This window comes from Aptenodytes patagonicus, chromosome 13, assembly GCF_965638725.1.
Source record: "Aptenodytes patagonicus chromosome 13, bAptPat1.pri.cur, whole genome shotgun sequence".
Classification (NCBI taxonomy): Eukaryota; Metazoa; Chordata; class Aves; order Sphenisciformes; family Spheniscidae; genus Aptenodytes; species Aptenodytes patagonicus.
The window spans coordinates 11,286,068-11,310,725 of NC_134961.1; the positions used below are offsets into that span (position 1 = coordinate 11,286,068).

At 45.2% G+C, this 24,658-nt stretch overlaps 1 protein-coding gene across 1 annotated transcript in view; it reads right to left on the minus strand.

The window, feature by feature from the left end:
• The window catches only part of FAM20C (FAM20C golgi associated secretory pathway kinase), a 62,870-nt gene extending 42,330 nt beyond the window's left edge, over positions 1 to 20,540 (minus strand). The window contains exons 1-3 of the mRNA XM_076351541.1: positions 19,633 to 20,540; positions 17,570 to 17,742; positions 7,777 to 7,855 (exon numbers count right to left, since the gene is read on the minus strand). Coding sequence (XP_076207656.1) covers positions 7,777 to 7,855; positions 17,570 to 17,742; positions 19,633 to 20,141 — 761 coding nt within the window. The 5' untranslated portion in view covers positions 20,142 to 20,540. The remainder of the gene's footprint in view (positions 1 to 7,776; positions 7,856 to 17,569; positions 17,743 to 19,632) is intronic.
• Between the last annotated feature and the right edge of the window lie 4,118 nt (positions 20,541 to 24,658).

Below are 24,658 nucleotides of genomic sequence, written 5' to 3' on the forward strand. Positions count from 1 at the left end.
AAGAAGTAGCTCAATTAAAATCAGACACTGAAGATGCTTCGTTCCTAATACACTATGGTAACATGTAAAAAAAAAAAGTTGGCTGCTGCAGTAACTGGCTTTTGAAGAAAAAATAAACGCCAGCAAGTCTTTGTTCCCAAAGACTAATTAGCAAGGTTCTATAAGCACTTAGATAGAAGGCAGCTAATCAAGCAGAGACACTTCACTACTGTAAAATATGACTGCCCACTCAGCTCCCCCTTAAAATGGCGATAAGGGGCAGGTACAGTCAGTACCTGTGGCCATTTGTGTCTGTGTAACACAAGAACAAAAATAGATATTGAGCATTGTGTTATCATCTGCCAGCGAAACCCCAACAAATGAGCTGAAGAAAAATGCAAGGCTTGAATTACTCGTGCAAAAAGCCCCAGGCACAGAGACCGTGGGGCTGATGTTTCTGTGAGCTGCGGAGTGAAGTCTTCTCCTACCAGGAGCTGGAGATGCCATGGGGAAGTTGGGGAGAGGGATTTTGGGGAGAATTCACCGGTGGCGGTGGATGGCATCTTCCCAGTGCCAGGAAGTGGGACGGGATGGTGCTGAACCCCTTGGACGTGGTGATATCCAGCAAAACAGCCCTGGTTTGCTGGAGGAAGGTCTGCTCCCTCCCACCACTGGGACTCATATTGTCCTGTCCTGGTTCAGAGCAACTGCTGCCCGGCTCCAGGAGGGGATAACCCGGGGCAGCTCAGCTTGGGACAGCACAATGGAGCTGGTGCAGAAAGACAGCCCTTCCTGGCTGCCAGCATGGTGAAACGCTGCTGTCACAGATCCCTGCAGACCCTAATCTAAATGGATAATCTTTGAGCTACCTGGACTTTGCAGACTTTGACTCTGGGGTCATTTCATAAACATGCTTGCAGAATTTGAGAACAAATTTCTCCTGGGCTGGATAGGATTGATCAATATTTCAGGCAGCAGTTGCTGAGCTGTGGCAAGGGGAAATGCAGTGCACAGTGACAGACAGAAGACTGGATTTCATTGCTGTCCAGGGCCATCAGTCAGCCTCAGTCCTGATCCAGCTCCCCTTGAAGTCACCGCAAATTTTCCAATCTGCATAAATGAGATTTGGACCAGAGGCACTACTGAGTCCTAAAACACAATTTGCATTGAAATACTGAAGAAGTCTGATCTGATGAACAGGATTAGTTATAAAAAACAGTTCATGCATAATATACTGTCTTTGTTTCAGCTGGGATAAAGTTAATTTTCTTCCTAGTAGCTGGTACAGTGCTGTGTTTTGGATTTAGGATGAGAATAATGTTGATAACACACCGATGGTTTAGTTGTTGCTAAGCAGTGCTTACACTACTCAAGGACTTTCCAGCTTCTCATGCCCTGCCAGCGAGAAGCTGGGAGGGGGCACAGCCAGGACAGCTGACCCAAACTGGCCAGAGGGACATTCCATACCATACGACGTCACGCTCAGTATATAAACTGGGGGGAGTTGGCCGAGGGGCAGTGACCACTGCTCGGGAACTGGCTGGGCATCAGTCGGCAGGTGGTGAGCAATTGCATTGGGCATCACTTATTTTGTATATTCTTTTATCATTATTATTATTATCTTCCCTTCCTTTTCTGTCCTATTAAACTGTCTTTATCTCAACCCACAAATTTTACCTTTTTTTCCCTGATTCTCTCCCCCATCCCACTGGGGTGGGGTGAGTGAGCGAACGGCTGTGTGGTGTTTAGCTGCCTGCCGGGTTAAACCATAACGTATACCAAAAGTTAAAGAACTATAATACTACACGGCAACCTCTACTGTCCTTCTTTAGGACCACATTCAGATCTCATGTACTTTAAATATCAAGTGACATAATTCATTTACTCCAGATTTATTCCTGATGTAAGTGCAATCAAATCTGCCTGTCAGTCTCACTCAGGTAAACATTTCAGCAGGGATTTGGTAGGATTTGAATGCCCTTAAAAAGCCCAAAATCTCATGGATGAGGTCCACAGAATATCTGATTACTGATTATTACTTCCAGCAGCAAAGAAAGCATTTCTTCTTCATGATGTAACAAGACAGCACTCCTTGCAATTTTAAAATGCACCTATACAAACCGGATACTGGGATTACTAGCTTCAACCTTTCTGACCAGTTTATTCAACCTTAGGTCTCCAGTAACACACCTTGCGCAGAACCAGCGTTCTCCAGTGACCGGTACAGTAACACAGCTTAAGCCGAGTGACAAAACATAGCAGCTGGGTTTGTACTTTGACCAGCGACTGCTCAGTCGGGTTTCGTGCAGCACATTCCAGTGTGCCGAAGTGTTAATCCTGGAAGGCTTCTAGTATAGCAGCTACTGTATGCATATCTCACTTCTCTAGCTGCTCAGAGAAAACATTGCAATTTGATTTAATTGCTATGTTGACTTATAACAGTATGTTTATACTGGATGCCTGCCAGCTGAAATGCAACAGGTTTGCAAAATGTATTTCCTCAGAACAGCATGATATGCAATGTAATAAGGAAAGCAATCTTCCAGTGGCCCCAATTCTGAAGTTCATTTCAACTCCTCTGACTTGGAAGCAATGCTACCAATTCCGAAGAATTACACCAGCCTAATTGATATGACAATCGGGCCTGGAGGCTGCATTTCGCAGGTACAACAGTCACACTGCAGCTTCGGAAAGGGAATATTACTGTAGGAAATGAAAACGATTAACAGCTTTTTGTATTACGGGGATTGTTTGGTCTATTTAATATCCCTAACAAAAGATGCATTATTTGTTGAGCAATCCTAAAAGGAAATCAAAGGGAAACTTAAAGAATGTTGCTAATCCTTTGTCGCTATAAGTATGACATTTAAAAGCCACTAAAAAGCTGTGCTTTGGCAATCAAAACAAAAATATTATCTTCCCCATGACCTTGGCTGCTAGATTTCAGCCCAGCTAGCAGCGCCTATGTCTTTGAGCCAAAAGATATGCTATAGGAATGTTACAGAAGCTGAAAGGTGAGCGTACTTGTTTTATTTCTGCAGAGCACTATCTTTGCACTAGACCGTGACTACCAGCTTATTTTGTGGCTGGCACTGGGATGGGTCGTTTCTCTGAGGGCTGCAGGAGCCAGGAGATGCTCCCAGTGGGTAGCATTATTTCTACAGCAGCGAGTTTCAGGAGGGATAGCAGGGCAAAAGGTACAAACAACGTGGTCAGGAGTGTTTGATCAGTTAATGAACAGGATTTCATGAGACAATTGCCTGCAATTCAAGGAGACTGGATTTCGCGACCCCAAAAAACTCTTCTGGCCTGATATCACCCTGATGCTGATTGGTTCTACTTTAATAAAGACTTTAACCACGAACTTCAGCTACTGAAAGAAACAGGCATGTGGCTGTTATCAACCCTGTACTGTGATTTGTAAAAACAGAAGAAAAGAAAAAAGATGTTAAAAATATCAAGCAAAATCTAAAGATGGAACAGAACGGGCTTTTATCCATTTCAGTCAAAAGTGAGTTCACTAGATACAGTAGTATTTCTTTGAATGGAACAAATAAACCTCAAAAATTTTATAATGAATACCCTTTCTACACATTTCTACAAAGCAGTCTATAAAACTGGGAATGAGAGATGTCATTCTTAAACACATGCCACAGGACACTTTTCTCACAACTTCAATTACAAGGTCTCATTTTCTATTCGATCCTATTTGGATTTTCCATAAGGAACTGTAAAAACCTCTCTCAAAATCCTGGCACCAGCGTATGCAATAGGAATCCTAACACTGACTCTGCTGGAGCAGAATCTCCCCCTTCAAGAATAAAGCCTTGGGAGGAAAAAAAATAGTGTGTTGGTTTTGTTGCTGAGCCAGCTATTTAACTCTACCAGCTAGCAGAAACAAAGGGAAACCAAATAAAACTATAAAGCGCATGTTCCTTTTGGACAAATAAGCCAAAACCCTTTGAAATTTATGGCTCTACACCATCCCTACCTGACAAGTCATACAGAAAGCTGTATGTACAGCTGCAGCTGCAGATATCGGCGATCACGTAAATAAATTTTATTATGCTGTACAATACTATTACAGCTAGACACACTAATCATGGGAGAAGGGGAGGTTGCTATTTTTTTCCTGTCCCATATGGTAATAATTTTGTATGACTGAACTGTTATGAGCTAAATAAAACTGCACATTAACTGTAAGATACATTGCAAATACATTAAATCTTCCCTGGAGTTTAGCAAATACTCGCTTTTTCTATGATGCATTTCGAATTAGCAAAGGAATCTACACTGGGCCATAGCATTTATAAATAGATTTGGCTTCTTCTGCAATACTTTATTGGCAATTATTTCAGAAATGAAGATGCAGAGCCACAAATAAATAAAATAATTGCAGCTGATCAGGCTTTATTTACCGCTATCCCATTTCCCTGACTGTTAAGCTTCCCTCCTCTCATTTGCTCCACTAGCCTGAATCAATGACCAGATGAAGAGTTGTCAGTTAATGTCAAACACTGAGCACAAAGGGTGCCAAAGACAGATTCTAGTTTCCCTATTTCCAAATCCTGCCTGGGCCTTTCTGGAGCTGGCTTGCTCCCTGGATAAATTCAACGTGGAATTGGGAGGCTGGGAAAGGGCGGAGCAAGTCAGATGAGCTCTGCAGGGTTTCAAGCAATTTGCCAGGGAGTACATTTTGCTGTGACTCCCCTGCAGAAGTCACTTCCAAAGGTCTGGAGACCTCCCCTTCCACTAGCAGATGCCTGGCTGTGTCAGGGGAGGGCTCGCATGGCCTCCCCTATCTGCCACCATCCTGCTCAAACAGGTATTAATTCAGTTTGGAAGATACTGAGTACAGCTATGTATAGCAAAAACAGCTTTCCAGGTAGTTCAAATGAATCAAATCCAGGTAGAGACTGGCCTCACGCCTGCGTATTACCCTATATGCACCTCACACCATTCAGCTTTCAGTACTTCAGATCTCAGACAGGGTGGGAAACTCAGGATTATCAATTTTCCTTGGGATCAGGCCTGAAATCCTACTGATACAAACTCTATTCTCTAAAAAACAGTGGCACAGTTCAGTTTAACACAGAGATGCAACTCGTATTGCCCCCTCCAGCACTGGAGAGATGAACTGAGGCCCCAGTTTTCATTTGCAGCTGGGCACTCAGTGCTGTTTAATGGTTCTGTTACCTGGGATTCATGAAGAAGGTTGCTCGTGTGAAGAGGCTTATCAACTCAGGAGAGAGAAAAGCATAATTTCTCCTGCTTTGAAAAGCCATGGAGCTGATAACCCAGTAACAACTGAAACACATAGGATGGACCACATGGGGATGTCCTCCAAGGGCTTCCTTCAACAAGCTGATATCAGAAGTAGCCAGCAGGATGATGTTTTATTAAAAAAATTAAGCTATTTAGAAAAAAAATGTCCTTTACACCACCAGTCCTGATGACCAGAGATGTATGGCCCTGATCTCTATAGCCTCCTGTCCTGGGAAGGCACACCCAGCTTTGTGAAGCCTGGATCAGAAGGGTACCCTGCAGAAAAGAGGGAGCACCAGAAACAGCCTGGAAGGTGTCTAGGGCCTGAAGAAGGTCCTACAAGAAGAAGTCTCATAGCTTAAAGCCCGATTTTTTTTTTTGTAGTTCTAGGCTGCTTATTTCTATATAAAGAAATGATGCTGCAAACCTCTCCCAGAACTTCAACAGCAGCCCATAAGCTGGTGAAAGAGGCCAATGGGACCAGATGCCAAAGGAACTAGGAAGATTTACACTAGCTGAGCATCTGGCTCCCTGTTCACTGTTACCAGAATGAAAACAAATGCTTGCAAACATCCTTATTCAAAATCACTAATGTGTTCAGCGATGCTCAGCACAAATGCAGCAGTGTTGCTACTGTAAGGTGTGGTGCCTGGGAACACAGCTGCTGAATGCTCTAATGCTGCTTTTTCCAGTGGTGTATGCAATGCAAAGAGCAGTGAGAAAACAGGGTGTTGCTGCCCTTCAAATCAAGCAAAGGGAATGATTAAGACATCATCGCTTTCTGTTATTGTTCTAGTGGATGGTAGTAATTGCTTCTACACGGGAACGTGGCTATACCTCTATTGTCATCCATCATCTTGCCAAGGCTGTGTATAGTACAGTAGAAATGGTGAACTTTTGATTTGACCTCATTAGCATTCCCAGAATTACAATGTCATACCAATGATAAAGATGGAGATTATCTGCATCTCAGCAAATGGAGAAGAAACAAACCAGACACTATGTAAAGAGCCAACAGCACAACCACAATTCTGCCAAACACTTAAAGGCTGCTCGAACCCGCCTGGTTCTTGATTTCGCATGTGGGACAGGACAAAATTAAGAATTGTGCCTATATGCATCAAACTTGCAGATGTAGAGGGATGGACCCATGCATTGATGATCTGAGGATCTGAGGATTCAGGGAGAGGGCAGAGAGGAAGGGAAGACATTGGAGTAGATGCTCTCTGATACCACCTTCCCTCTGACTTGTCAGTATTATCTGTGCTTCCTCTGACCTCTCCCAGGCAACCAGTGATCCACTAGAAACATGGAGAAATTTGTGTGCAATTTGGGAAATAACACAGAGGCAACAGGCCTTTGCACAAATGCCATGTGCTGCCTGGAAGTTCATAGGATTTCCTTGTGATTCCCAGCATAAATGCACATAAGGAGGGTTCCTGTTCAAACGTGAGTTGAAGGAAACTGGGACCAATTAATTGGCCCTTCTGGCAGTCAAATAAGATCAAGTCAAACCTGTACTTGTCTGAGGTCAGTCTATAGCAAAATCTATAGTGAAACAGGGAATTTCTCAGTCTCCAGCCGGCAGCTTACCCCCTGAGCTGTGCTCCCCGCTATAGCTGTAACACAATGCCAACACATATTCCAAACCACTCATTCTCGGTTACTTTAGTCTTTTATGGACCATCCTAGAGGAAATTAACTGAACTTCCCTACAGTGGGAACAAAAGAAGGAAATGAATTTATTTTTCCAGTGGTACCCTTGACACAGATATTGAGTAGCTTCATTAAACGTTTTGCAGCCCCGAGTGTCTTTACTAAACCCTCTACAACAAGCACAGAGTCATTTTCCTTATTACAACACAAACATACAGGTCAGGATTCAGGACTCATTTACATCTGCTTTGTATCTGAATAACTTCCCTCATCTCAATGGGATCTGAGCAGGTGCAAATCAAGGCTGCATCATCCTAGTCCTTCCCTTTCTCTCTAGATTCATTACCTTGCAGTACCACTCTCAGATAAACTCATTTACACAGTCAGCATAGCCACAGCCAAATGACTAATACAACCCTTTAATACAAACAACAATAAATCAACGGATTAAATTATAATTTATCAGACAAATACTATTTAGCTCTTCCCAAAGCTGTTCTGAACCACCTCTCTTGTCTGGCCATATTCCAGAGGAGCACTGACACTAGACAAAGCTCGGAGCTGTGACTAAGTTTACATAAGAAAGAAATGCTGAAAACATCCTGTATTTATGATGGGAGATTTCACAGAGATCAGAGTGAATAACATTCCTGAGAAGACTATAATATATCTGAAGCCTCCTCAGTACCTTTTCCAAAGACCAGTCTAGCAGGGCAAGATTTCAACAGCCCCTGAAGCTCTACATTCAGCAGCAAGTCTAGGGAACCAGACACATTAACCTTGAGAGATACTACAGCAAACTTTTAATGGTTTAGAAAATGGCAACAGGCTATTCTACCACAATTTCACTTTACAACACAGACTTTTTTTACTCACTTCATTGGTTTGAACAATGCTTGTCCATAGTTCTGGAACGTCATGATCAGCTTCAGCTGGGTGCCTCCTGATTTCATCGCTGTGGGAAAAAAACAAAACCGCTTTAAAATGCTACATGTGGATCTACTTACATTCAGCTTCCTTGAAACAAAACCACGTATCTTTTGCTCTGTATTAGATTCAGCACTGCAGTATCTGAGCACCAAGCAGGGTAATCCTAACTGAACAACAGATTATTCAGCGGGTGCAGAGTACAGGGGTCTTTGAGCTGCCGACCAGGACTAAAAATGGATTGTACTCCCTGACACGTCTTTGTCTTCTTCAATTGGCCACTATGGGCTCCATAAGCACCCTAATTGAACGGCATGTATAAGAACAGACCATTGGAGTCTTGTTTTCTCCATCTTCAATCGCTTTTGGAGCTCCTTTTAACAAGGGACACACATTGGGAAAGGAGATGGGGTGCTTTTGAAGACTGTAGCTGGGATGTACAGTCCAATGCGCAGCAGACACCTCCTTAATTAAAAGTATGAGCAGATACTACAGCAATCTCTGATCTCTGCTGCGATTTTAATAATTGTTGCTGAGCAGTAGAGATATGTAAATTCATCTCCTCTGTGCACAGTGGATATGTATCCAAGCCCATCCATTAACTTCAAGGGATCCCAAAGTGGCTCATACACGAGAGCAGAGCTGCGCAGAGTGGGTCGCTGGCTCTGCTGGGAGGGTAGGAGAGGGCACGTGGAGGCGGCAGGGACTGTGGTCCACACTGCACACCGAGGACCTTCTTTGCTCAAACGTTAAATGCGCTCACTTCCCAGTTGAGAGCCAATGGGAATTTAAGACTGACATTTATTCATACCAGTCTGAACAATTTGGACAATATCATGTTAACAGCCAGATAATAGTGTTTCTAAAGTCAGAGCAAATTTTTTTATATATAAAAGAATTCATAAAAATGCATTTTACTTGATGATAAGGTTACCTAAGAAAGATAAATACATACTTTGGCAAACCAGCTGCTTTTTTACCATCTCAATCAAAACTGCTCTGAATAAATGAAATGACCTATACCCTGACTCCTTAATTCACTTGTGTGTTCGGTGAGGCAGGCCATGGCAGTCGTGTCTGTGTGGATGAGTCAGTCCTTTAAAAATGCTTCCTACAAATGATCAGATAATCAATCCCTTTCTTTACAGTTCTGACAAAACCTGTGTCAGCTGGAGAACTACATAAATGTCAAGTTACCTTGCTCTGTAAATTTTGGCTTAGAGCTGCCCTTGTTCCACCTATATAGGTTGTATATTTTTTTTCTCTAACCAATGCCATTAGCTGCACATCCTTTTAATTACTCATCTCTGTGCCTTATTACTGACAGGTCATCAGCTCTCTTTCGGCACTTCTAATCTATATTTTTGCAACAAAATGCTATGTAAATCTGGTCAGTGTAATTATACTTCCCCTAGAATAAAATCCCTCCTGCCTTGCTGTTTTGCTGACCCCAGCCTTCTCTTGTATTTCCAGTTTATCCCAAAGGAACAAATAAATAATTAGTTAAATAACTTGCACTGAACACGTAAAGCAGAAGCACATGATTTTCACGTATTAAACTCCCTCTCCTGTGCAGAATAGGTCAGTTGGTCTGCACCTGAGGGAAGGAGTAGGAATAGACCTTTTTATACCTACCCCGGAGCCTGAAGGCAATGAGAAGCAGCAATCCTCCAGCCAAAAACCTACATGTGCTGCCCTAGGACCATCACAGCCCACCTATGCACTCTGGAAACGCTCCTGGTTAGCCTGGAGAGCAAACAGGCAGCTGGAGCTGCCCTTGCCTTCTGCCCGCAGGGACCCACGGCCATGCCCAGGACGAGCCCCCAGCACCTCCCCTGCCCAGCTGCTGCCGAAGTTGTGGGGTTTGCCGAGCTCTTTAAGGTATAACCTGTATTTGCACCCCTGTTGACATGGGCTATCTCTGTTTAGGTCACTAATATCAGCCTCAGTACCAAGGGGCAGAATTGCCTCCTTTCTGTCAGATATAACTCTCCCCACCTCCACTGACCTCTGAGCTTGCAGACTGCTCACACCTACTGAAGACCAAATGTTTTTTTTCTCTAAAATTGATGTAATTTATGCTTCTTCATTCAATTCTGAGGAGCTCAGGGCTTAGAGATTGGCTCCCTCTCCTCCATGAGACGTATATGTCCAAAATGTATCAAAGATCCTGTAAGCCCATCAGAGAAAAGGGAAGGATAGAGCCTATTTTGAGGTACAGCAGGGAAGCCAAGCGTTTGGCAAAACACAGCAATGCAAAGAAGAAGAAAAAAGGATGTTGTAGCATGCCCTTTTCTAAGCACAAAGTTTCAGATACACTAAGAGGACTGGTTTCTCAGCAAATTGAAGCCACTCGACAGATAATGATTTTGTTAGCAGCCGAACTCAACAATGAGTGCGTCATCACCAAGTGAGGAAATGTATGAAGAAGATTAACAATTCAGAATAATTCTTCCATGAGACACAGAGGCCTGGTTTCCTGTCAGAAGGAATTGAGCTGAAGTAAGACAAAAGCATCTCCCCGCTCTTTTTAGATCCATCATATTGTATTGCCTTAATTGGTTGCAATAGTAGCCTCGACCGAACACAAGTTTTGCTGGCATGTTGTCCCCCCACTGCTGCTAGGAGTAAACTTTGGACCTCCCCAAAACAGAGGATGACATTGGTGGGAACAGTGTCCCATCATGCCTCACGGCAGTGTATTGCTGGAAGCCACATGCATCGTGGACAACAACCTGTGCCAGACCTCCATGTTGGCTTCCCCCCCCATCATCCAGACTCACGTGCAGATATTCCCACTTTGGCTGCTCATTCAGGGTCACATATGTGCTGGCCAGGCTGGAGGTGATTCAAAGCCATCCTCCAAGTCCAGACTAGTTAGAGTCTAACATGCAGTCTAATCTCCCTGCAGAGAGGGAAACACCTGAGCTTAGACTGTCCTTCTGAACTCAACAAAACCCTTCACGCACCTCTAAACTAAGCAGACTTGGGAGCAGTCCAGGGTGCCCAAATCTCGGGGGTGGCAATGCCATTATCTGTCGAGTGGCTTCAGATCTCATTGGAGATGATTCACTCGGACCTCTAGGTCAGATTACTTCCCTTGTCCTAACTTAGCGTTACACCTGCCTACTGGCTTCCCTCTCATTTTCTGAGCTGTATTCCTCCAGGAACTCCCTTTCCTGCTCAGACCTCAGTTAAACATGTCCCTCTGGCCATTATGGCCAAACAGCGGGAGCCCCGTCATCTTCCAGGAGCTTATCCTGAACGAACATTGTTTGCTTATCTGGCGATACCCTTGTCCCTTCACCTACTGCCCATAGGAATGTTTCTGAAGAACTGATAATACCCAGAAGCAGCATATACAATTTTCCAAGAGATTGGAGGATGCTACACCATTGCAGTCTGTCACGTCTACAATTAGCAGGCTTAGCTATTTTTAAGAAGCCCTTGCAACGTAAGGCTGTACTGACTCCACGGGAAACTCTAGTCACACTCTGAATTCACCTTTTTTTTTAAGGTTTCTGAATATACTGTAACATCACAGGTCATGAACAGCTCTGTAAAAGACTTATAAACCTGCTGGCTCCCAGCAGGTACCTCAAATCAAGCCTCATACAGCTCCTGGACATACTGGCACACTGTTAAAAACAAATCCCAATACAATCATTACTTTTTATCTTCAGGCAACTCAAAGTCTCTCTTTTCCCCCCAAAGCAGAAGGAAATGGAAAGCAGTATTAACCTTTCCTGTTAACGCAGTGCAAGGGCTCTCGGGTGTGAACAGAAATCTTCCTAATTTTAGGAGGCTTTGCAAAAAATTCCCTGAGATATCTTTTTGCTTGAGTGTCTATCAGATTAGAGTCTTGTCCAAAGACCAGTGAAATTGGTGAGATTCCTTCTGTTTTCTCTGATAGAGTTTGGATCAAACCTCCAAAAATCCCCACTCGATTTACATCTATGAGCAGGTTGTCACGGCCACATGCCATGTCTGCTACTTCCCCACCTTGTCCCCTCACCAATACAAGAGCTGAATTCCCTTCCTGATCCACAGGCACCATCCGCTATAAAAGACGCACTACCTATCATCTCTCAATCACCTTTTTATAACTGTATGCTACAGGGTTTCTGGCTAGCGTCTGGTACTAAACTCCTAGTAGAGACACAATGTTGCCCAAAGGGATTTGACCCAAAAAGGATTTGGAATTTGAATTGGTCTGGCTTTCCAGCTCCTCTGTTTGCTGCATGATAGCCCTCACCCTACTGGCCTGTCTAGACCGTATGGTCTTCTGATGGAGAGCGAGAGTCCCAACAGGACCTCTGAACCTGGCTTTTGGTCAGAATCCAACAAACATTTTAAAATTTATTTAATTATGCAATGCTAATGCCTAAGAAGTGAGATCCAGTCAAAGCCTGGGATGCAGTTAACATCTGAAACAGGACGTTCAGATCCATTTTGGATTCCTATTTATAGATCAAGCTTAAATCTAACATAAACATGTTGATTGGCTTTAACAAGTAATACACTGCCCCAGGCTAGAGACATGGCCCTGTACAAGCTGTAAAGAACATATTTCAAAACAAATTCAAGCCCTCATCATCTCTTAATTTGTTCTTGTTCAGCCAATTCTGCTAACTTGTTTTTAAAGGCCTTTCTTGGTTTAGTCAAGAGAGTAAAAGACTTCTGGAGGGGAAGAGATCTGTGAAATCATTCAGAGGCTTTGTTGTACATTTTAAGTCCCCTCCTTTCATCTGGAATTGTATATTAAATCAATCTGTTGACTCTTGGCAGATTCATTGTTTTCTTACACAGTAAATCAATGGTGCTACATTCCATTATGTTTTTTATACATTCTCAACAGAACTTTTTCCCTTCCTTTGGATGAGATTTTTATAATTTCCTTTAGCACCTGAATTTAGGTTCAATATTTAGCATCCTGTCTTTTCCTTTTTTTTTCCCCCTGACTTGAAGCAGAGTCCACCTTAGTTAATTGCAGCATTTATTCACTGCGTGAGTAATCTTGCATGCTTGCTTTCTAATTACTGCCTGTACAAACCGAAGGCATCGCAGGTTCAGAAATTAACTCAGTCAGGTAATGTTTCCAAACCTTTCCCACCATAGAATTTAAAGAATCAAAAAATAAAACCCAGCTAAACACAGGAATTACAAAAGCCTATTCTGCTCGCGGGCAATCCCACAGCACAGCTCCTCTGGACAGCAATGCAAGCAAGATCAAGACCACACTGCCTCTACAATGCACCATGCCATATTTGTTGTTAAACTGCTGACAGTGCTGCCACAATTATGCACAGACGTCTTGTAAATATGCAAGAAAATAGCTAACTATGGTTATTTATGCATGCAATAAACAGTTATGAAAGGGAAAGGAAATGTGCAATTGCCTGTGCATGTGCTGCTTCTGAAAACTGGGTTTCAGTGCTCAGTGGAAAAACAATTCTCTCCAGGTTCCTATTTATGGCAAGAGGAAATTTTCAGTGAATTAAATCAAATTAAGAGCTATCCCTTTATGCTGAACAAAATGAATAGGAAATATATATATTGATGCAAGGCACAGAATACCTCCTCAGCTTGAAAGCTCTGGGTAACCCTGTCCTTTTCAAGGCCAGCTCTAGGTGTCACTGCGGGAGCTGAATGTGATGCTCCTACCCATCCATGGATTTGTTCCATTTAAACTTTAACATCAAGAAAATGTCACCTTGGTGCTCCCTGCTCTTGGGAATTGCTTCTGTCACCGTTTTCATTTTAAAATAACACTGCACCTTACAGAGTCGTGTGAGCGGTTTGGATACATGGCGCAGGATCAATCTGGTCACCACTCTGCTCCATAAATGATGCAAGCCCAGCACAGAAATTACAATGTGGCTAAGAAAGTTGTTTAGCTGCAGTTTGGATCTAATTACTGTAGGTATCAAGAACCCGCACAGCGAATCACCTAATTCTATTAGAGCCAAAGCAAATCTGAATACTGGGAAGAAAGCGGATAAAGCAGTATCCCATTTCATCTAATGCATGTAAGCTTGTGTATTTAACTGTCCCGCTTGCATAAAGAAGCCTGAAGATTGGGCATTATGAAGATTTCCAATTATTTTATACTTCTAACCTGGCATCTTTGCAGCTGCCTTAAAAAAGAAAACAAAAAGCAAAAGAACAAAAATTGACCATAAGGAAAAAACCCAGACAAATTAGAAAATATGCAGGAATATGCAAAAGAAAGTAACAGCCCTATAAATGTCCTTTGGTCAAATATATCACTCTCTATTAATCAGCTTACATGCTTTTGAATCCCTGCTGCTGCTCTGCAGTAAAGCTGAAAACTGGCCAGTATTATTTTAAAACATATATTTTTAAACACCCGAAGAATTTGCAACATAAAATAAGAGATGCTGCACCATGTAAAAAAATATAATTATATTAACAATATGCTCTTTCTTGCTTTGTAACCTGACTGAAAGCTTCTGAAACCCTACAGAGGCAGGCAGTGGATGTTACCAGCAAAACTCAGATCCTGGCGTCTTTATATTGGCAGAAGTCCCCTTCCATTTCCATAGGCTTGATTTTAGACTGGGATTTATGTGTAGGAATCATTCCCTGTCCGTTCCCACCGCAACCGATACCAATACCAAATGTACCTCATGTTTTAGTTTATGGAAATTATACTGAATCATTGATAGAAATCATGGCTCTATGTTTTTGTTAGGGGCACAAGAGGCCCCACCATGCTCTGAAGAGCCTTGTTCAAACATTAGCAGAGAGACAATCCCATAGGAAATCGCTAATAACAATCATAAATCGTCCTCTGTGGGCCCGTGGCCCTTTCCCCCCGTTGATCTGAAAGCTCTATCAAAACCATAATTAATGGAAACCTCACGACATATCTAGATGACATATTAGGTGAAATCATGGCCCCAGGGAAGTAAATGGAAAAACTTCCACTTACGTCACCAGGGTCAGGATTTCACTCCTATTTTTTATGATAAGCATTTTGCTGCTAGGTTAACTGAAGCATAGAGAGGTGAAGCAACATACCCAGAAGCGCAAGTGAAGATCAAGCCCAGAAGATCAAGAGAAGAGTGAGTACTAAACAATTATTTCTCATTCCTACCTCCCTTTTTCTCCCACCAGCTTCTACGTCCCTACATCAACCTTAACCATCCCACTGCTCTGCAGAAGTGACAGACTTCATGGCTCGAATGCTGCTGAGTTTGCTGCAGACACTGCTCTCCTCCTGCATAGACAACACGGCTGAGCTCTAAAGTGTTGAAGAGGTAATGTCGGGGTTTAACCCCAGTCAGCAACCAAGCCCCACCCAGCCGCTCGCTCACCCTCCCCCCTCCTGCTGGGATGGAGGAGAGAATCATAAGAGCAAAAGTAAGAAAACTTGTCGGTTGAGATAAGAACAGTTTAATAATTGAAATATAATAATAGTAGTAATAATAATAACAATAAAAATTGTAATGAAAAGTAAAACAACAAAAGAGAGAGAAAGGAACAAAACCCCGGAAAAACAAGTGATGCAACCGCCCACCACCCGCTGACTGGTGCCCAGCCAGTCCCCAAGCAGCAATCACCGCCCCCGGCCAACTCCCCCTAGTTTCTTTACTGAGCATGACGTCCCATGGTATGGAATGTCCCTTTGGCCAGTTTGGGTCAGCTGTCCTGGCTGTGCCCCCTCCCAGCTTCTTGTGCACCTCCTTACTTGCAGAGCATGGGAAGCTGAAAAGTCCTCGACTTAGTACAAGCACTGCTTAGCAACAACTAAAACATCAGTGTGTTATCAACATTATTCTCATGCTAAATCCAAAACACAACATGATACCAGCTACTAGGAAGAAAATTAACTTTATCCCAGCCGAAACCAGGACAGGTAAATAGAGATTGATACACTTAGCAGCCATGCAGTACAAAACACCCCTACGGCCAATGTATTTTGTGTAAACCTCAATAGATGAGCCAGGAGATGGTTTGGTTGAGCATCACCTCCGCACAGAGCTGGGGACAGCCTGGTCACTGCCTGCGGCACTGCTGCTCTCTGCAGGGGACAGGGAAGGGCACAGCCTGCATCTTTTCCTCCTCGATGGATGCGCTCAAAGAGCAACGTTAACACGTGTTATAAAGTGCTGGCTCAATCCCCATTTGCACGTGTCACTGATATTCCAGAAATTGATTGGTATTGAGGGGAGAGGTCAGGAAAGGTGAGGGCTATGTCAAGGAGAAAATCACCCAGGCCATGTCCGTACAGTGCCCTCGTTACCCTCCAGTGCAGACCAGAGGAGCATGGGCAGAGTCTGCTGCTACCTGCAGTGTCACATCTGAGCTAGAGAAGGGAAAATACATAGCTTAATTGTCAAACCTAAGCTCCTTAATGAATCACTCTGATCCAGAGTTTTGGGGACAGAAAACCCATCACAGGTTAATAAACGAGCCTGTGTTCGTCATCTTTTATGAGCTAGGTGTCCACTGGACCCCTGAATCCAACATGTGGGATGGCACCTGGGTACCGCAAACTGCTTTATCCAAAATCCTGCCGCAGCAGAGCTCAGAGCAGTGCTGTGTGCTGAGTACAGCCGCCAGGCAGCTTGATTCATGGAGGCAAAGCTCTCCTGTGGCATCCTGCGTTTTACACCTACTCCATCCGGATCAGCTAAATCAGCCCACTCTTGATGACCGAGGCTCTCCCTTATTCCTGCTCAGCAGCCGCTGTGATTCACATGATGGAAAATGTAAACCTTGGGGCTACTCATGCTATTCTTGCACCGGCCATTTCCTGCTGAAGCCAGGGGAATTTTTGCCTTGCAGGGTTAAAGACCTGCTGACCTCATCCCATGGTGCCAACACACCATCAGCACTTTTACAGAGCTCCTGCTATTTCATCCCTCTGAAACGGACTTAGCAACTTTGTGGTCAGCGCAAGTAACTTCATTTTCTGCGCGGCCGATGGAAACCGCTGGCTGTGCTGCAGCTCTCTACCTCTGGAAACCACGGGGTGTGCATTTGTTTAGTATCCCAAGGCTTTCGTTTGGGGTTGTGGTTTTTTTTCCCCGCGCAGCTACACAGATAAATTCAAGGAGACACACGTTGTCATTAAACAGCCCTGGAGAAAAGCCCCGAACTGTGTCACCTTGTTTAACCAGAGCCAAAGGTTGACACGGGCACATCTCCGTTGTTGATTTACAAGCAGAATAAACAGAGCTGAACTCTGCTCAGCGGGAGGCTGGCTTGCCTGGAGGTCCCTGCGCGATGCCCGGGGAAGCTGCAGCTCCGCCGAGCCGCAGAGCCCAGTGGCGCCAGATGCTCCCGCAGCCATCGCTGCAGGTCAGCCACCTCCCTCCTTCCTCGGGAAGACGAGCGCTGCCAGACACAGCCTTTTAAATAATAATCAGCTAATAATACAAATCTAGCTCGTGCAAGATGCTATCTGCTTTTTGCCATCCTTTTTTTTATTATCATATTTATTTTAAATAACCGAATAGGGCACTTTCAGCCTGATTGTGACTAAAAGATCTCTGAAACGAATGGGGTTTGCCTTGCTGGCAGACTTTTCAATTATTCAGGTAATACAGAGCTGGCGATATCTCTTTATGTTTAACAGGGAAAATGAGCGCAGAAGTCAGGAAGCAATGTTGTAGGAGAGAAGCCATGCAAAATATTCATTAATATTCAAACAGCAATAAGATCCTGAACAGTGAGCAAATAATCATAAAAAATGATATATATCCAAACATACCAACACTGGTTATCTTTTGGGAGACCAGGTCTTGTAGTAAAGCCTCAATTGCAGGATTATGTCTGGAATACAACTCGTACCGATTAATGCCAATGTGGAATTTTAACCAGTTTGGGTAGGAGTCTATGGAGGTTTCTCCAGTTGGCAAAAATTCTTCATTATCTTCGTTTTGCCTACCACCAAGAAAAAAGAACAACACAACAAAAATCCAAAAATGAGGAGAAAGAAATAATGTCACAGTTTGTAACAGGCATCAAGAAACAGGGCTTCAAAATGTGACAACTTGGAATGGCAAAGCACTACAGAGTGGGAGAAGTCCCGGGTTTGTCCCTGCGCCGGCTGCACGCCAGCAGCCTGCTCCCACCTGGGGCCAAGGGGGAGATGGATTTTCACCACCAGTCTTCATGCCTGATTTAAAGCCCATGGAAGTCGGGAGCAAAACTCGAGGTGACATCACTGAGGGTTAGCAGAGGCCCTTACATGGCAGAAATACAGAGCTGGAAGTTGTATATCATGTTTAGGTTGTATTATGTTGCACACATCTTTTACAAGTTCGACCCAAACAGCAGCAGCATCCTGAACCTTTATTTAACGGGGACCTGGCTCTGGAAACAGAGTGCAGCAGTAACTTGACCTGTTGCACCAAATGCTCCTACTCTCTCCTCTTCTCTGTTTTAGATACAGGGACTGAGAAGAAACTGTATCACTGAACTGGTTGCTAAACAATAACTCTGGATGGCTTTGCCCTTTCCCTAGCAGTAGGACACTATTACAGAAAAGAATTGTTAAAATGACTTTTAACTCCTAAATTGCATGTTAGTTCTGTGAACTTTGGCTGCAGCCACTTAGGAAAATATGTACAACAGGCAGCTGCATTGTGGACATCAGTGATAATTTTGCTCTTCGCCTACTGGATACACTATCATGTATCTTCGATCCCGAAGTCCTCTGTGTTTTTAGTCATCTCCAGATGTTCATGCGTTTGTGACTCGTTTTCCATTTATTTTTTTTTTTTCTCAGAGAAACCAGAACTTTTTCAGGTTATTTCACTTCACAGTCAGTTTTGATTATTAGATGGAAGGGGCCTGGACAATTCACAAGCTGGCGGGGTGGAAATCAGAAATATTTATCCTCTCTTTCTAAAGGTTTAGATCATGCTGGCTGCTCTGCGGCTTGACAGAGCTTTTGCACGGTACAATGCAGCTGTTTAAACATTACAATGTCAGTGTGTTTGGAAGAGGGTGCTGTTGTATTAGACAAGCCTTTTGATTTTTCAGTCATTGAAATTTCTCAGCATTTCTTACAAGCCGACAGGGGATACGATTCACAGAGGCAACTAACTGCTTTGAAGGCTAGAGAGCAGCAGAGGTGCTAGGACATTGGGAATTAATTGAGGATGGAGAATGTAGCACAGATCAGATCCCGAAGGCAGAAATACCTGCTAGGATGAATGCTTTTGCGATATTAGACCTGGCTTTTGAGAAAAGTTAATGTATTACTGCCTGGTCTCACTGCTTAGCCCCTACGCGTCTGAGCAGGAGGCAGGGAAGGTACTGGAGAAGGAGGCTCACTGTGCGCTTGCCCTCTTTCTTACACTGTTTTTCCGGTAGCATCTGCCTCTGGCTACAGCTGGAGATGGGATATTGGGGCATACGGACCCTTCGGCCTCAGTACTCCAGCCTTCCCGTGCTCCTGTGTTTATTCGCTATTTCATGGCTCTTTTTTTTTTTGAAGGAACACAACCGGTCAAGCCTGTGTACGATTTCTCTTTTTCCCGGTGACACCGACTGGCTCTGTTTAACCCTCTGCCTACTCCACACCAGCCACCACATCCACTCCCGTGAACGCCCGGGCAAAAGCCTACATTATAAAACGGAAGGCAGCGACCCAGGGAAGCGCCGTGCCACGTTTCCGCACCGACCGCCCAGCACCCCGCCGGCCCCCCCTCGCCCCGGGGCTACCCCTGCCCGGGGCAAACCGCACGCTTGGCGCCGAGCCCCGCCGCCCCGGGCCGAGCCGCGCCAAAGCGGGCCGGGTCCCCGTCCCCCCTCCCCGGTACTCACCACTCGGGCTGCTCGGCCGCCCGGGCGTTGAACCTGATGTCGCTGTTGACATTGAAGAGGAGGTCGCCGTCGGCGAGCGGGGGCAGGGCGGCGCGGTAGAGCGGGTGCTGGAAGAGGGCGGCCAGAGGGGCGGCGGCGGCGGGGGGCGGCGGGCGCGGCGCCCCGGGGGCGATCAGCCGCCGCGTCCGCGCCGCCGCCGCCGCCCCCCCGCCGCCCGCGCCGCCGCCGCCGCCCGCCGCCCGCTCCGCCGCTTCCCGCGACTGCGAGGAGAGGTTGGAGCCCGGCTCGGCGCTGAAGTCCTGCAGGATCCGCAGCGTGTGCTTGCTGGGCCAGCGCGGGGCGGCGCGGGGCGGCGCGGCGGCGGGCGGCGGGCAGGAGCAGCCGGGGCGGCCCTCGGTCCCCCGCCGCTCCAGCCGCGGCAGCAGGTCGATCATGATGTGCATGGTGCAGGCGACGAGGAACACCATGAGGATCAGCACCCGGAACTTGCGGACCAGGAGCATTTTCATGGCCGGGGCGGCTGATAAATTACCGGGGGAGGGGGAGGGAGGGGAGGCGGCGGGGTCGGTCGGGAGCGCTTTCGCGGAAAAAGCCCGGGCGGGCGTGGGTCTTCCAGCCCCCCCCCGGGGCTTTGGCTTTCTCCGTTCGGATCGGGAAGCGAACGATCAAGTCAATAAAGTTATCTCCATAGGCGCCGAGAAATAAACAGGCTAAAAACAATAGGTCCTCATTTCTCAGTATCATCAAGAACTTAGGAGGGGGAGGGGGGGGAAATAAAAGGAAAAAAAAAATTTAAAAAGGAGCACCGGACCGACCCTTGAAAATCAATAGGAAAACAATGCCAGCGGCATTGCAATATATAAAGCCATCTGTTCACGATTTCTCTCTCTTTTTATTACAGGGATCACAACAAATAGGGAAAACTGGTTCTTGAAGAGAAACCGGCATCAGACGCTAGCTCGGATTAAATAAAATTAAAAAAAAAATAAAAAAAAGACGGGGAGGAGGAGGGGGGAAGAATAATATTAAGAAAACCTGTACGGAAAGGCGACAGAAGAAAAAAAATCATCCATAATATTTGGCTGTGCTGGAAACGCTGACTCCCTTCCTTTGAATTTGACCAGTGATGCAGCAGAAGCGCTCTCCCGCTCGCTCTCGCTCCCTCTCTTCTCTGAGACTGTTTAAGAACATTGGCTGGAAAATAATTTTCTTAGAGCGGTTCCAGTTTCTTCATCCATCGCGTCCAGTGCTTGGGAGAGATTAATATGTTCAACTGAGATCAAGTCTGGGTGGCTGCTGTATCCGAGCTGAGCTTTTGCTTTGGCTTGGGTTGGTTTTTTTTTGGCTGCAAAACTGATGGCACAACTGCAACATAAAGGTTAAATATGGCACAGGAAAAAAAAAAGGGGGGGGGAGGAAGTATTAGAAGAAAGAAACTAATATAAATCAGTAGAGGTTCTTTTTAGCAAAGAGGTCCCGTCTTTGATCTCTGCTGGGTCTTACAGATCTGCCTTTTAGAGAGAGAGAGAAAGGAAAAGAGAAGGGAAGGGGGGGGGAGAGATCTTTGGCAGGTGCAGAGTGAAAACCTCTTTCAGCTACACTGAATTCTGGAGACTGGTTGGACTAGTAGCTCTGCAGCTCCAGCTTTCAGTGGGTGTGTTAAATATTATGAGCGAGCTATGATTCCTGCCTTCCTCACGTCATAGTTAGGAGATTGGCTAAATAAACGCTACAGTGATAGTAACAGGAAAACCTCAACCAAAAGCGTTTTTTTTTTTCCCCCTCCTCTCCTCCCTCCTTCCCACCCCCCTTTTCATTCTACTGCAGCTCCAACTGGGGCAAGGAGAGGGCGTCTGTTCCACAAAGGTTTGCAAAATAAAATTAAAAAAAAAAAAGTGGTAGCGGAGAGAGGAATCTGCGCTAATAGCATTGCAAAGTCTAAGTGCGGTCTGTGTGCCCAGGCTGGGAGCAGCGATTCTGCTCTGTCATTGTCTGGGCTGGAGAGCGGCAGGCTGCCGCTCCCCCTCGTGCCCAGCCCCTCGCCAAAGCAAGGTCGACTCGGAAAGCTGTGTGTTCTGCTTCCTCCGGAGGAACAGTCTTTATTTTTAATCCGAGATCCTGTGGGCTGTGATAATCCATGAGCGTGCTGCGGGGTAATCTGCCCTCTCTCCTGCTGCCGTTAGCTGCGCAGCCGGCTCCGTGGCTGGGTGGCCTAATGGCTAATGGAGCTGGTGGTCCCAGGTCCAGGGCAGCCTCTGGAGCCCAGTGAGTGCTGTTGATCATTGTCTAAGGTTGAGGGCAGTCTGGAGGAAGGGACAAGCCATTCCAATGGTCTTCAGGTGATCAGGCAGGGATGCCCTGGGCTGCTGATTTTGTCTTTGGGTAGGGGGTCCCCTGGATTTTATGGTCCTTAGCAGGGCTCAGTCATCAAGTGTGGGGCTGCAGTAGGAATGAGAAAGATAATGTGCTTCTCCCTACCCACCACCACCTTTCCACAGAATCATTTCAACACTGATCGTGCTGGCCCATTTTTCCCTGGATTAAGGAACATTAAAGTATTTCTTTCCCCAAAAAAGTATTCCCCTCCCCCAGGCTTCATCCAGCACTGTTCCTTCACTGGGCGGGCGCTTCTGCAGAGCCTTGTGCTCTGCACTCCCCTGAGGCACATCCATGCACTGTTACAGTCACCATGTTTTACACAAGGGAAGTCACTGCTTTTCCAACAGGGAAAAAAAGTGATGAAAAAAAGAGCTGACAGGGCCATGGTCCTATGGTCTGCTCTGTACCTTTATGGAGGAACAAGACTTGCTGTCCTGGGGGGACCTCTTAGTACCAGGGTTCAGAGGTACAGCTCACTGTAGATGCAGCACTTTGATTCCCATGGAAGCCATTGTGTCACCCTGGACCTTTCAAGTACAGGTATACTTAATCATAACAAAACATTTATGGTTTTGCTATGGAGCCAGGAGCAAGGCTTTCCATCTTTTTCCACTTTTTCACCAAGATCAGCTCAGTCAAAGGGCATCTGGTCAGTCAACTATGAGGACAATAACACCGGTTCCTTGCGTGCCATTGCCTGCCACCACTGCTCAATAGCAAGTCTGTACGGTTCTGCTTGGGAAATTGAGTTCGGTTCTTAAGTTAACTACCTCTTTATGCAGTGAGCTAAAGTTCAGCTTATTTTAACCTAGTTTAGCCTAGTTATGCCTGGTTGGCATTTTAGGTCCATCGGGAAGAGCCTTGCAGTTTTGGTTCAACTGGGGAACCCACTGCTGCTGGAAGGCGATATGATACGTGATGGGGGTGCAGCATGAATGGCATGTGGAAGACTATCTGTTTGCTTCTGGGGTTCTTTTTTTTGCCTGCCCATGGCTGCAGCTTTTATCCTGCTGAGCTTCTGGTGCTGTCTTTTAGGGAAGTCAGCTGAGCTGGATTATCAATCAAGCCCAAGAAGACAAAAGGAGGCAGGTGGAAGCCAGAGCCTGTGCCTCAGGGAGTGGAGTGATGGAGGAGAGCAGCTAAAGCCAGTGTTCCAGGAGGGGTGAGTGCAGGGTACACAGTTCCCTGTGTATCACTTGTATTCCCTTTGCTGTGGTTTTTTTAAGGGGTTCTGCGTGAGCTGCTTGTAGCACTTCATGTAAGGATAGATAATATGACACATTATCTGCTTTAGCATGGCACAACGAGGTTTGTAGGTTACAGGTTGTAGCTACACGGATTTCTCTCTTAGTGTTTGACCTACTAAAGCTGAAGGCTGTGGTATTGGATGGGGGGTGAGCTTTAAGCTATGATGAAGAGAAAGTTGCAAATTACTTAAATGAGTTCTTTAACTTAAAGTTGTTTGAATACATCTCTTCTGTTGCAGTAACAGAACATTGTGTCAAACATGTTGTAACTCCACATGTGAGAGTTACATAATAAAAGTGAGATTAGGTTTGAAATTTAATGTTGTGCTGGTTTTGGCTGGGATAGAGTTAACTTTCCTCATAGTAATGTTATGTGCTGGATTTGTGCTGAAAACAGTGTTGATAATACAGAGATGTTTTTGTTATTGCTGAGCAGTGCTTACAGAGTCAAGGCCTTTTCTGCTTCTCACCCCACCCCACCAGCGAGTGCTGGGGGTGCACAAGAAGGGGACACAGCTGGGACAGCTGACCCCAACTGACCACAGGGATATCCCACACCATACGACATCATGCTCAGCATATAAAGCTGGGGGAAGAAGAAGGAAGGGGGGGATGTTTGGAGTGACGGTGTTTTGTCTTCCCAGGTAACCGTTAGGTGTGATGGAGCCCTGCTTTCCTGGAGATGGCTGAACACCTGCCTGCCGATGGGAAGTGGTGAATGAATGCCTTGTTTTGCTTTGCTTGTGTGTGTGGCTTTTGCTTTACCTATGAAACTGTCTTTATTTCAACCTATGAGTTTTCTCCCTTTTACTCTTCTGATTCTCTCCCTTTTACTCTTCTGATTCTCTCCCTTTTACTCTTCTGATTCTCTCCCTTTTACTCTTCTGATTCTCTCCCTTTTACTCTTCTGATTCTCTCCCTTTTACTCTTCTGATTCTCTCCCTTTTACTCTTCTGATTCTCTCCCTTTTACTCTTCTGATTCTCTCCCTTTTACTCTTCTGATTCTCTCCCTTTTACTCTTCTGATTCTCTCCCTTTTACTCTTCTGATTCTCTCCCCAATCCAACCAGGGGGGGAGTGGGTGAGCGGCTGGGTGGAGCTTAGTTGCCAGCTGGGGTTAAACTAAAGCAACTAAATGTAATTAATTACGTGGTTTTCAAAAGGTGAAATAGCAGTATTGTGAATGAGTAACTGATTCCTTGAAACTACATTTTTTTTGTTCTTATCAGTATGATCTCTGGTGCATATTGGCTGTCCAGTTAAGTATGGTTTCATCTAAATTGTGTCTGCCTGTGAACTGAATCTCCCGAACTCTCTTCGATGAGCTTTTTGTTCCTTAAGCCTTTCAAACATTTGAGTTTTATCTGAAGATGGGAGACTAGTGGATGTACCCTGTTCCC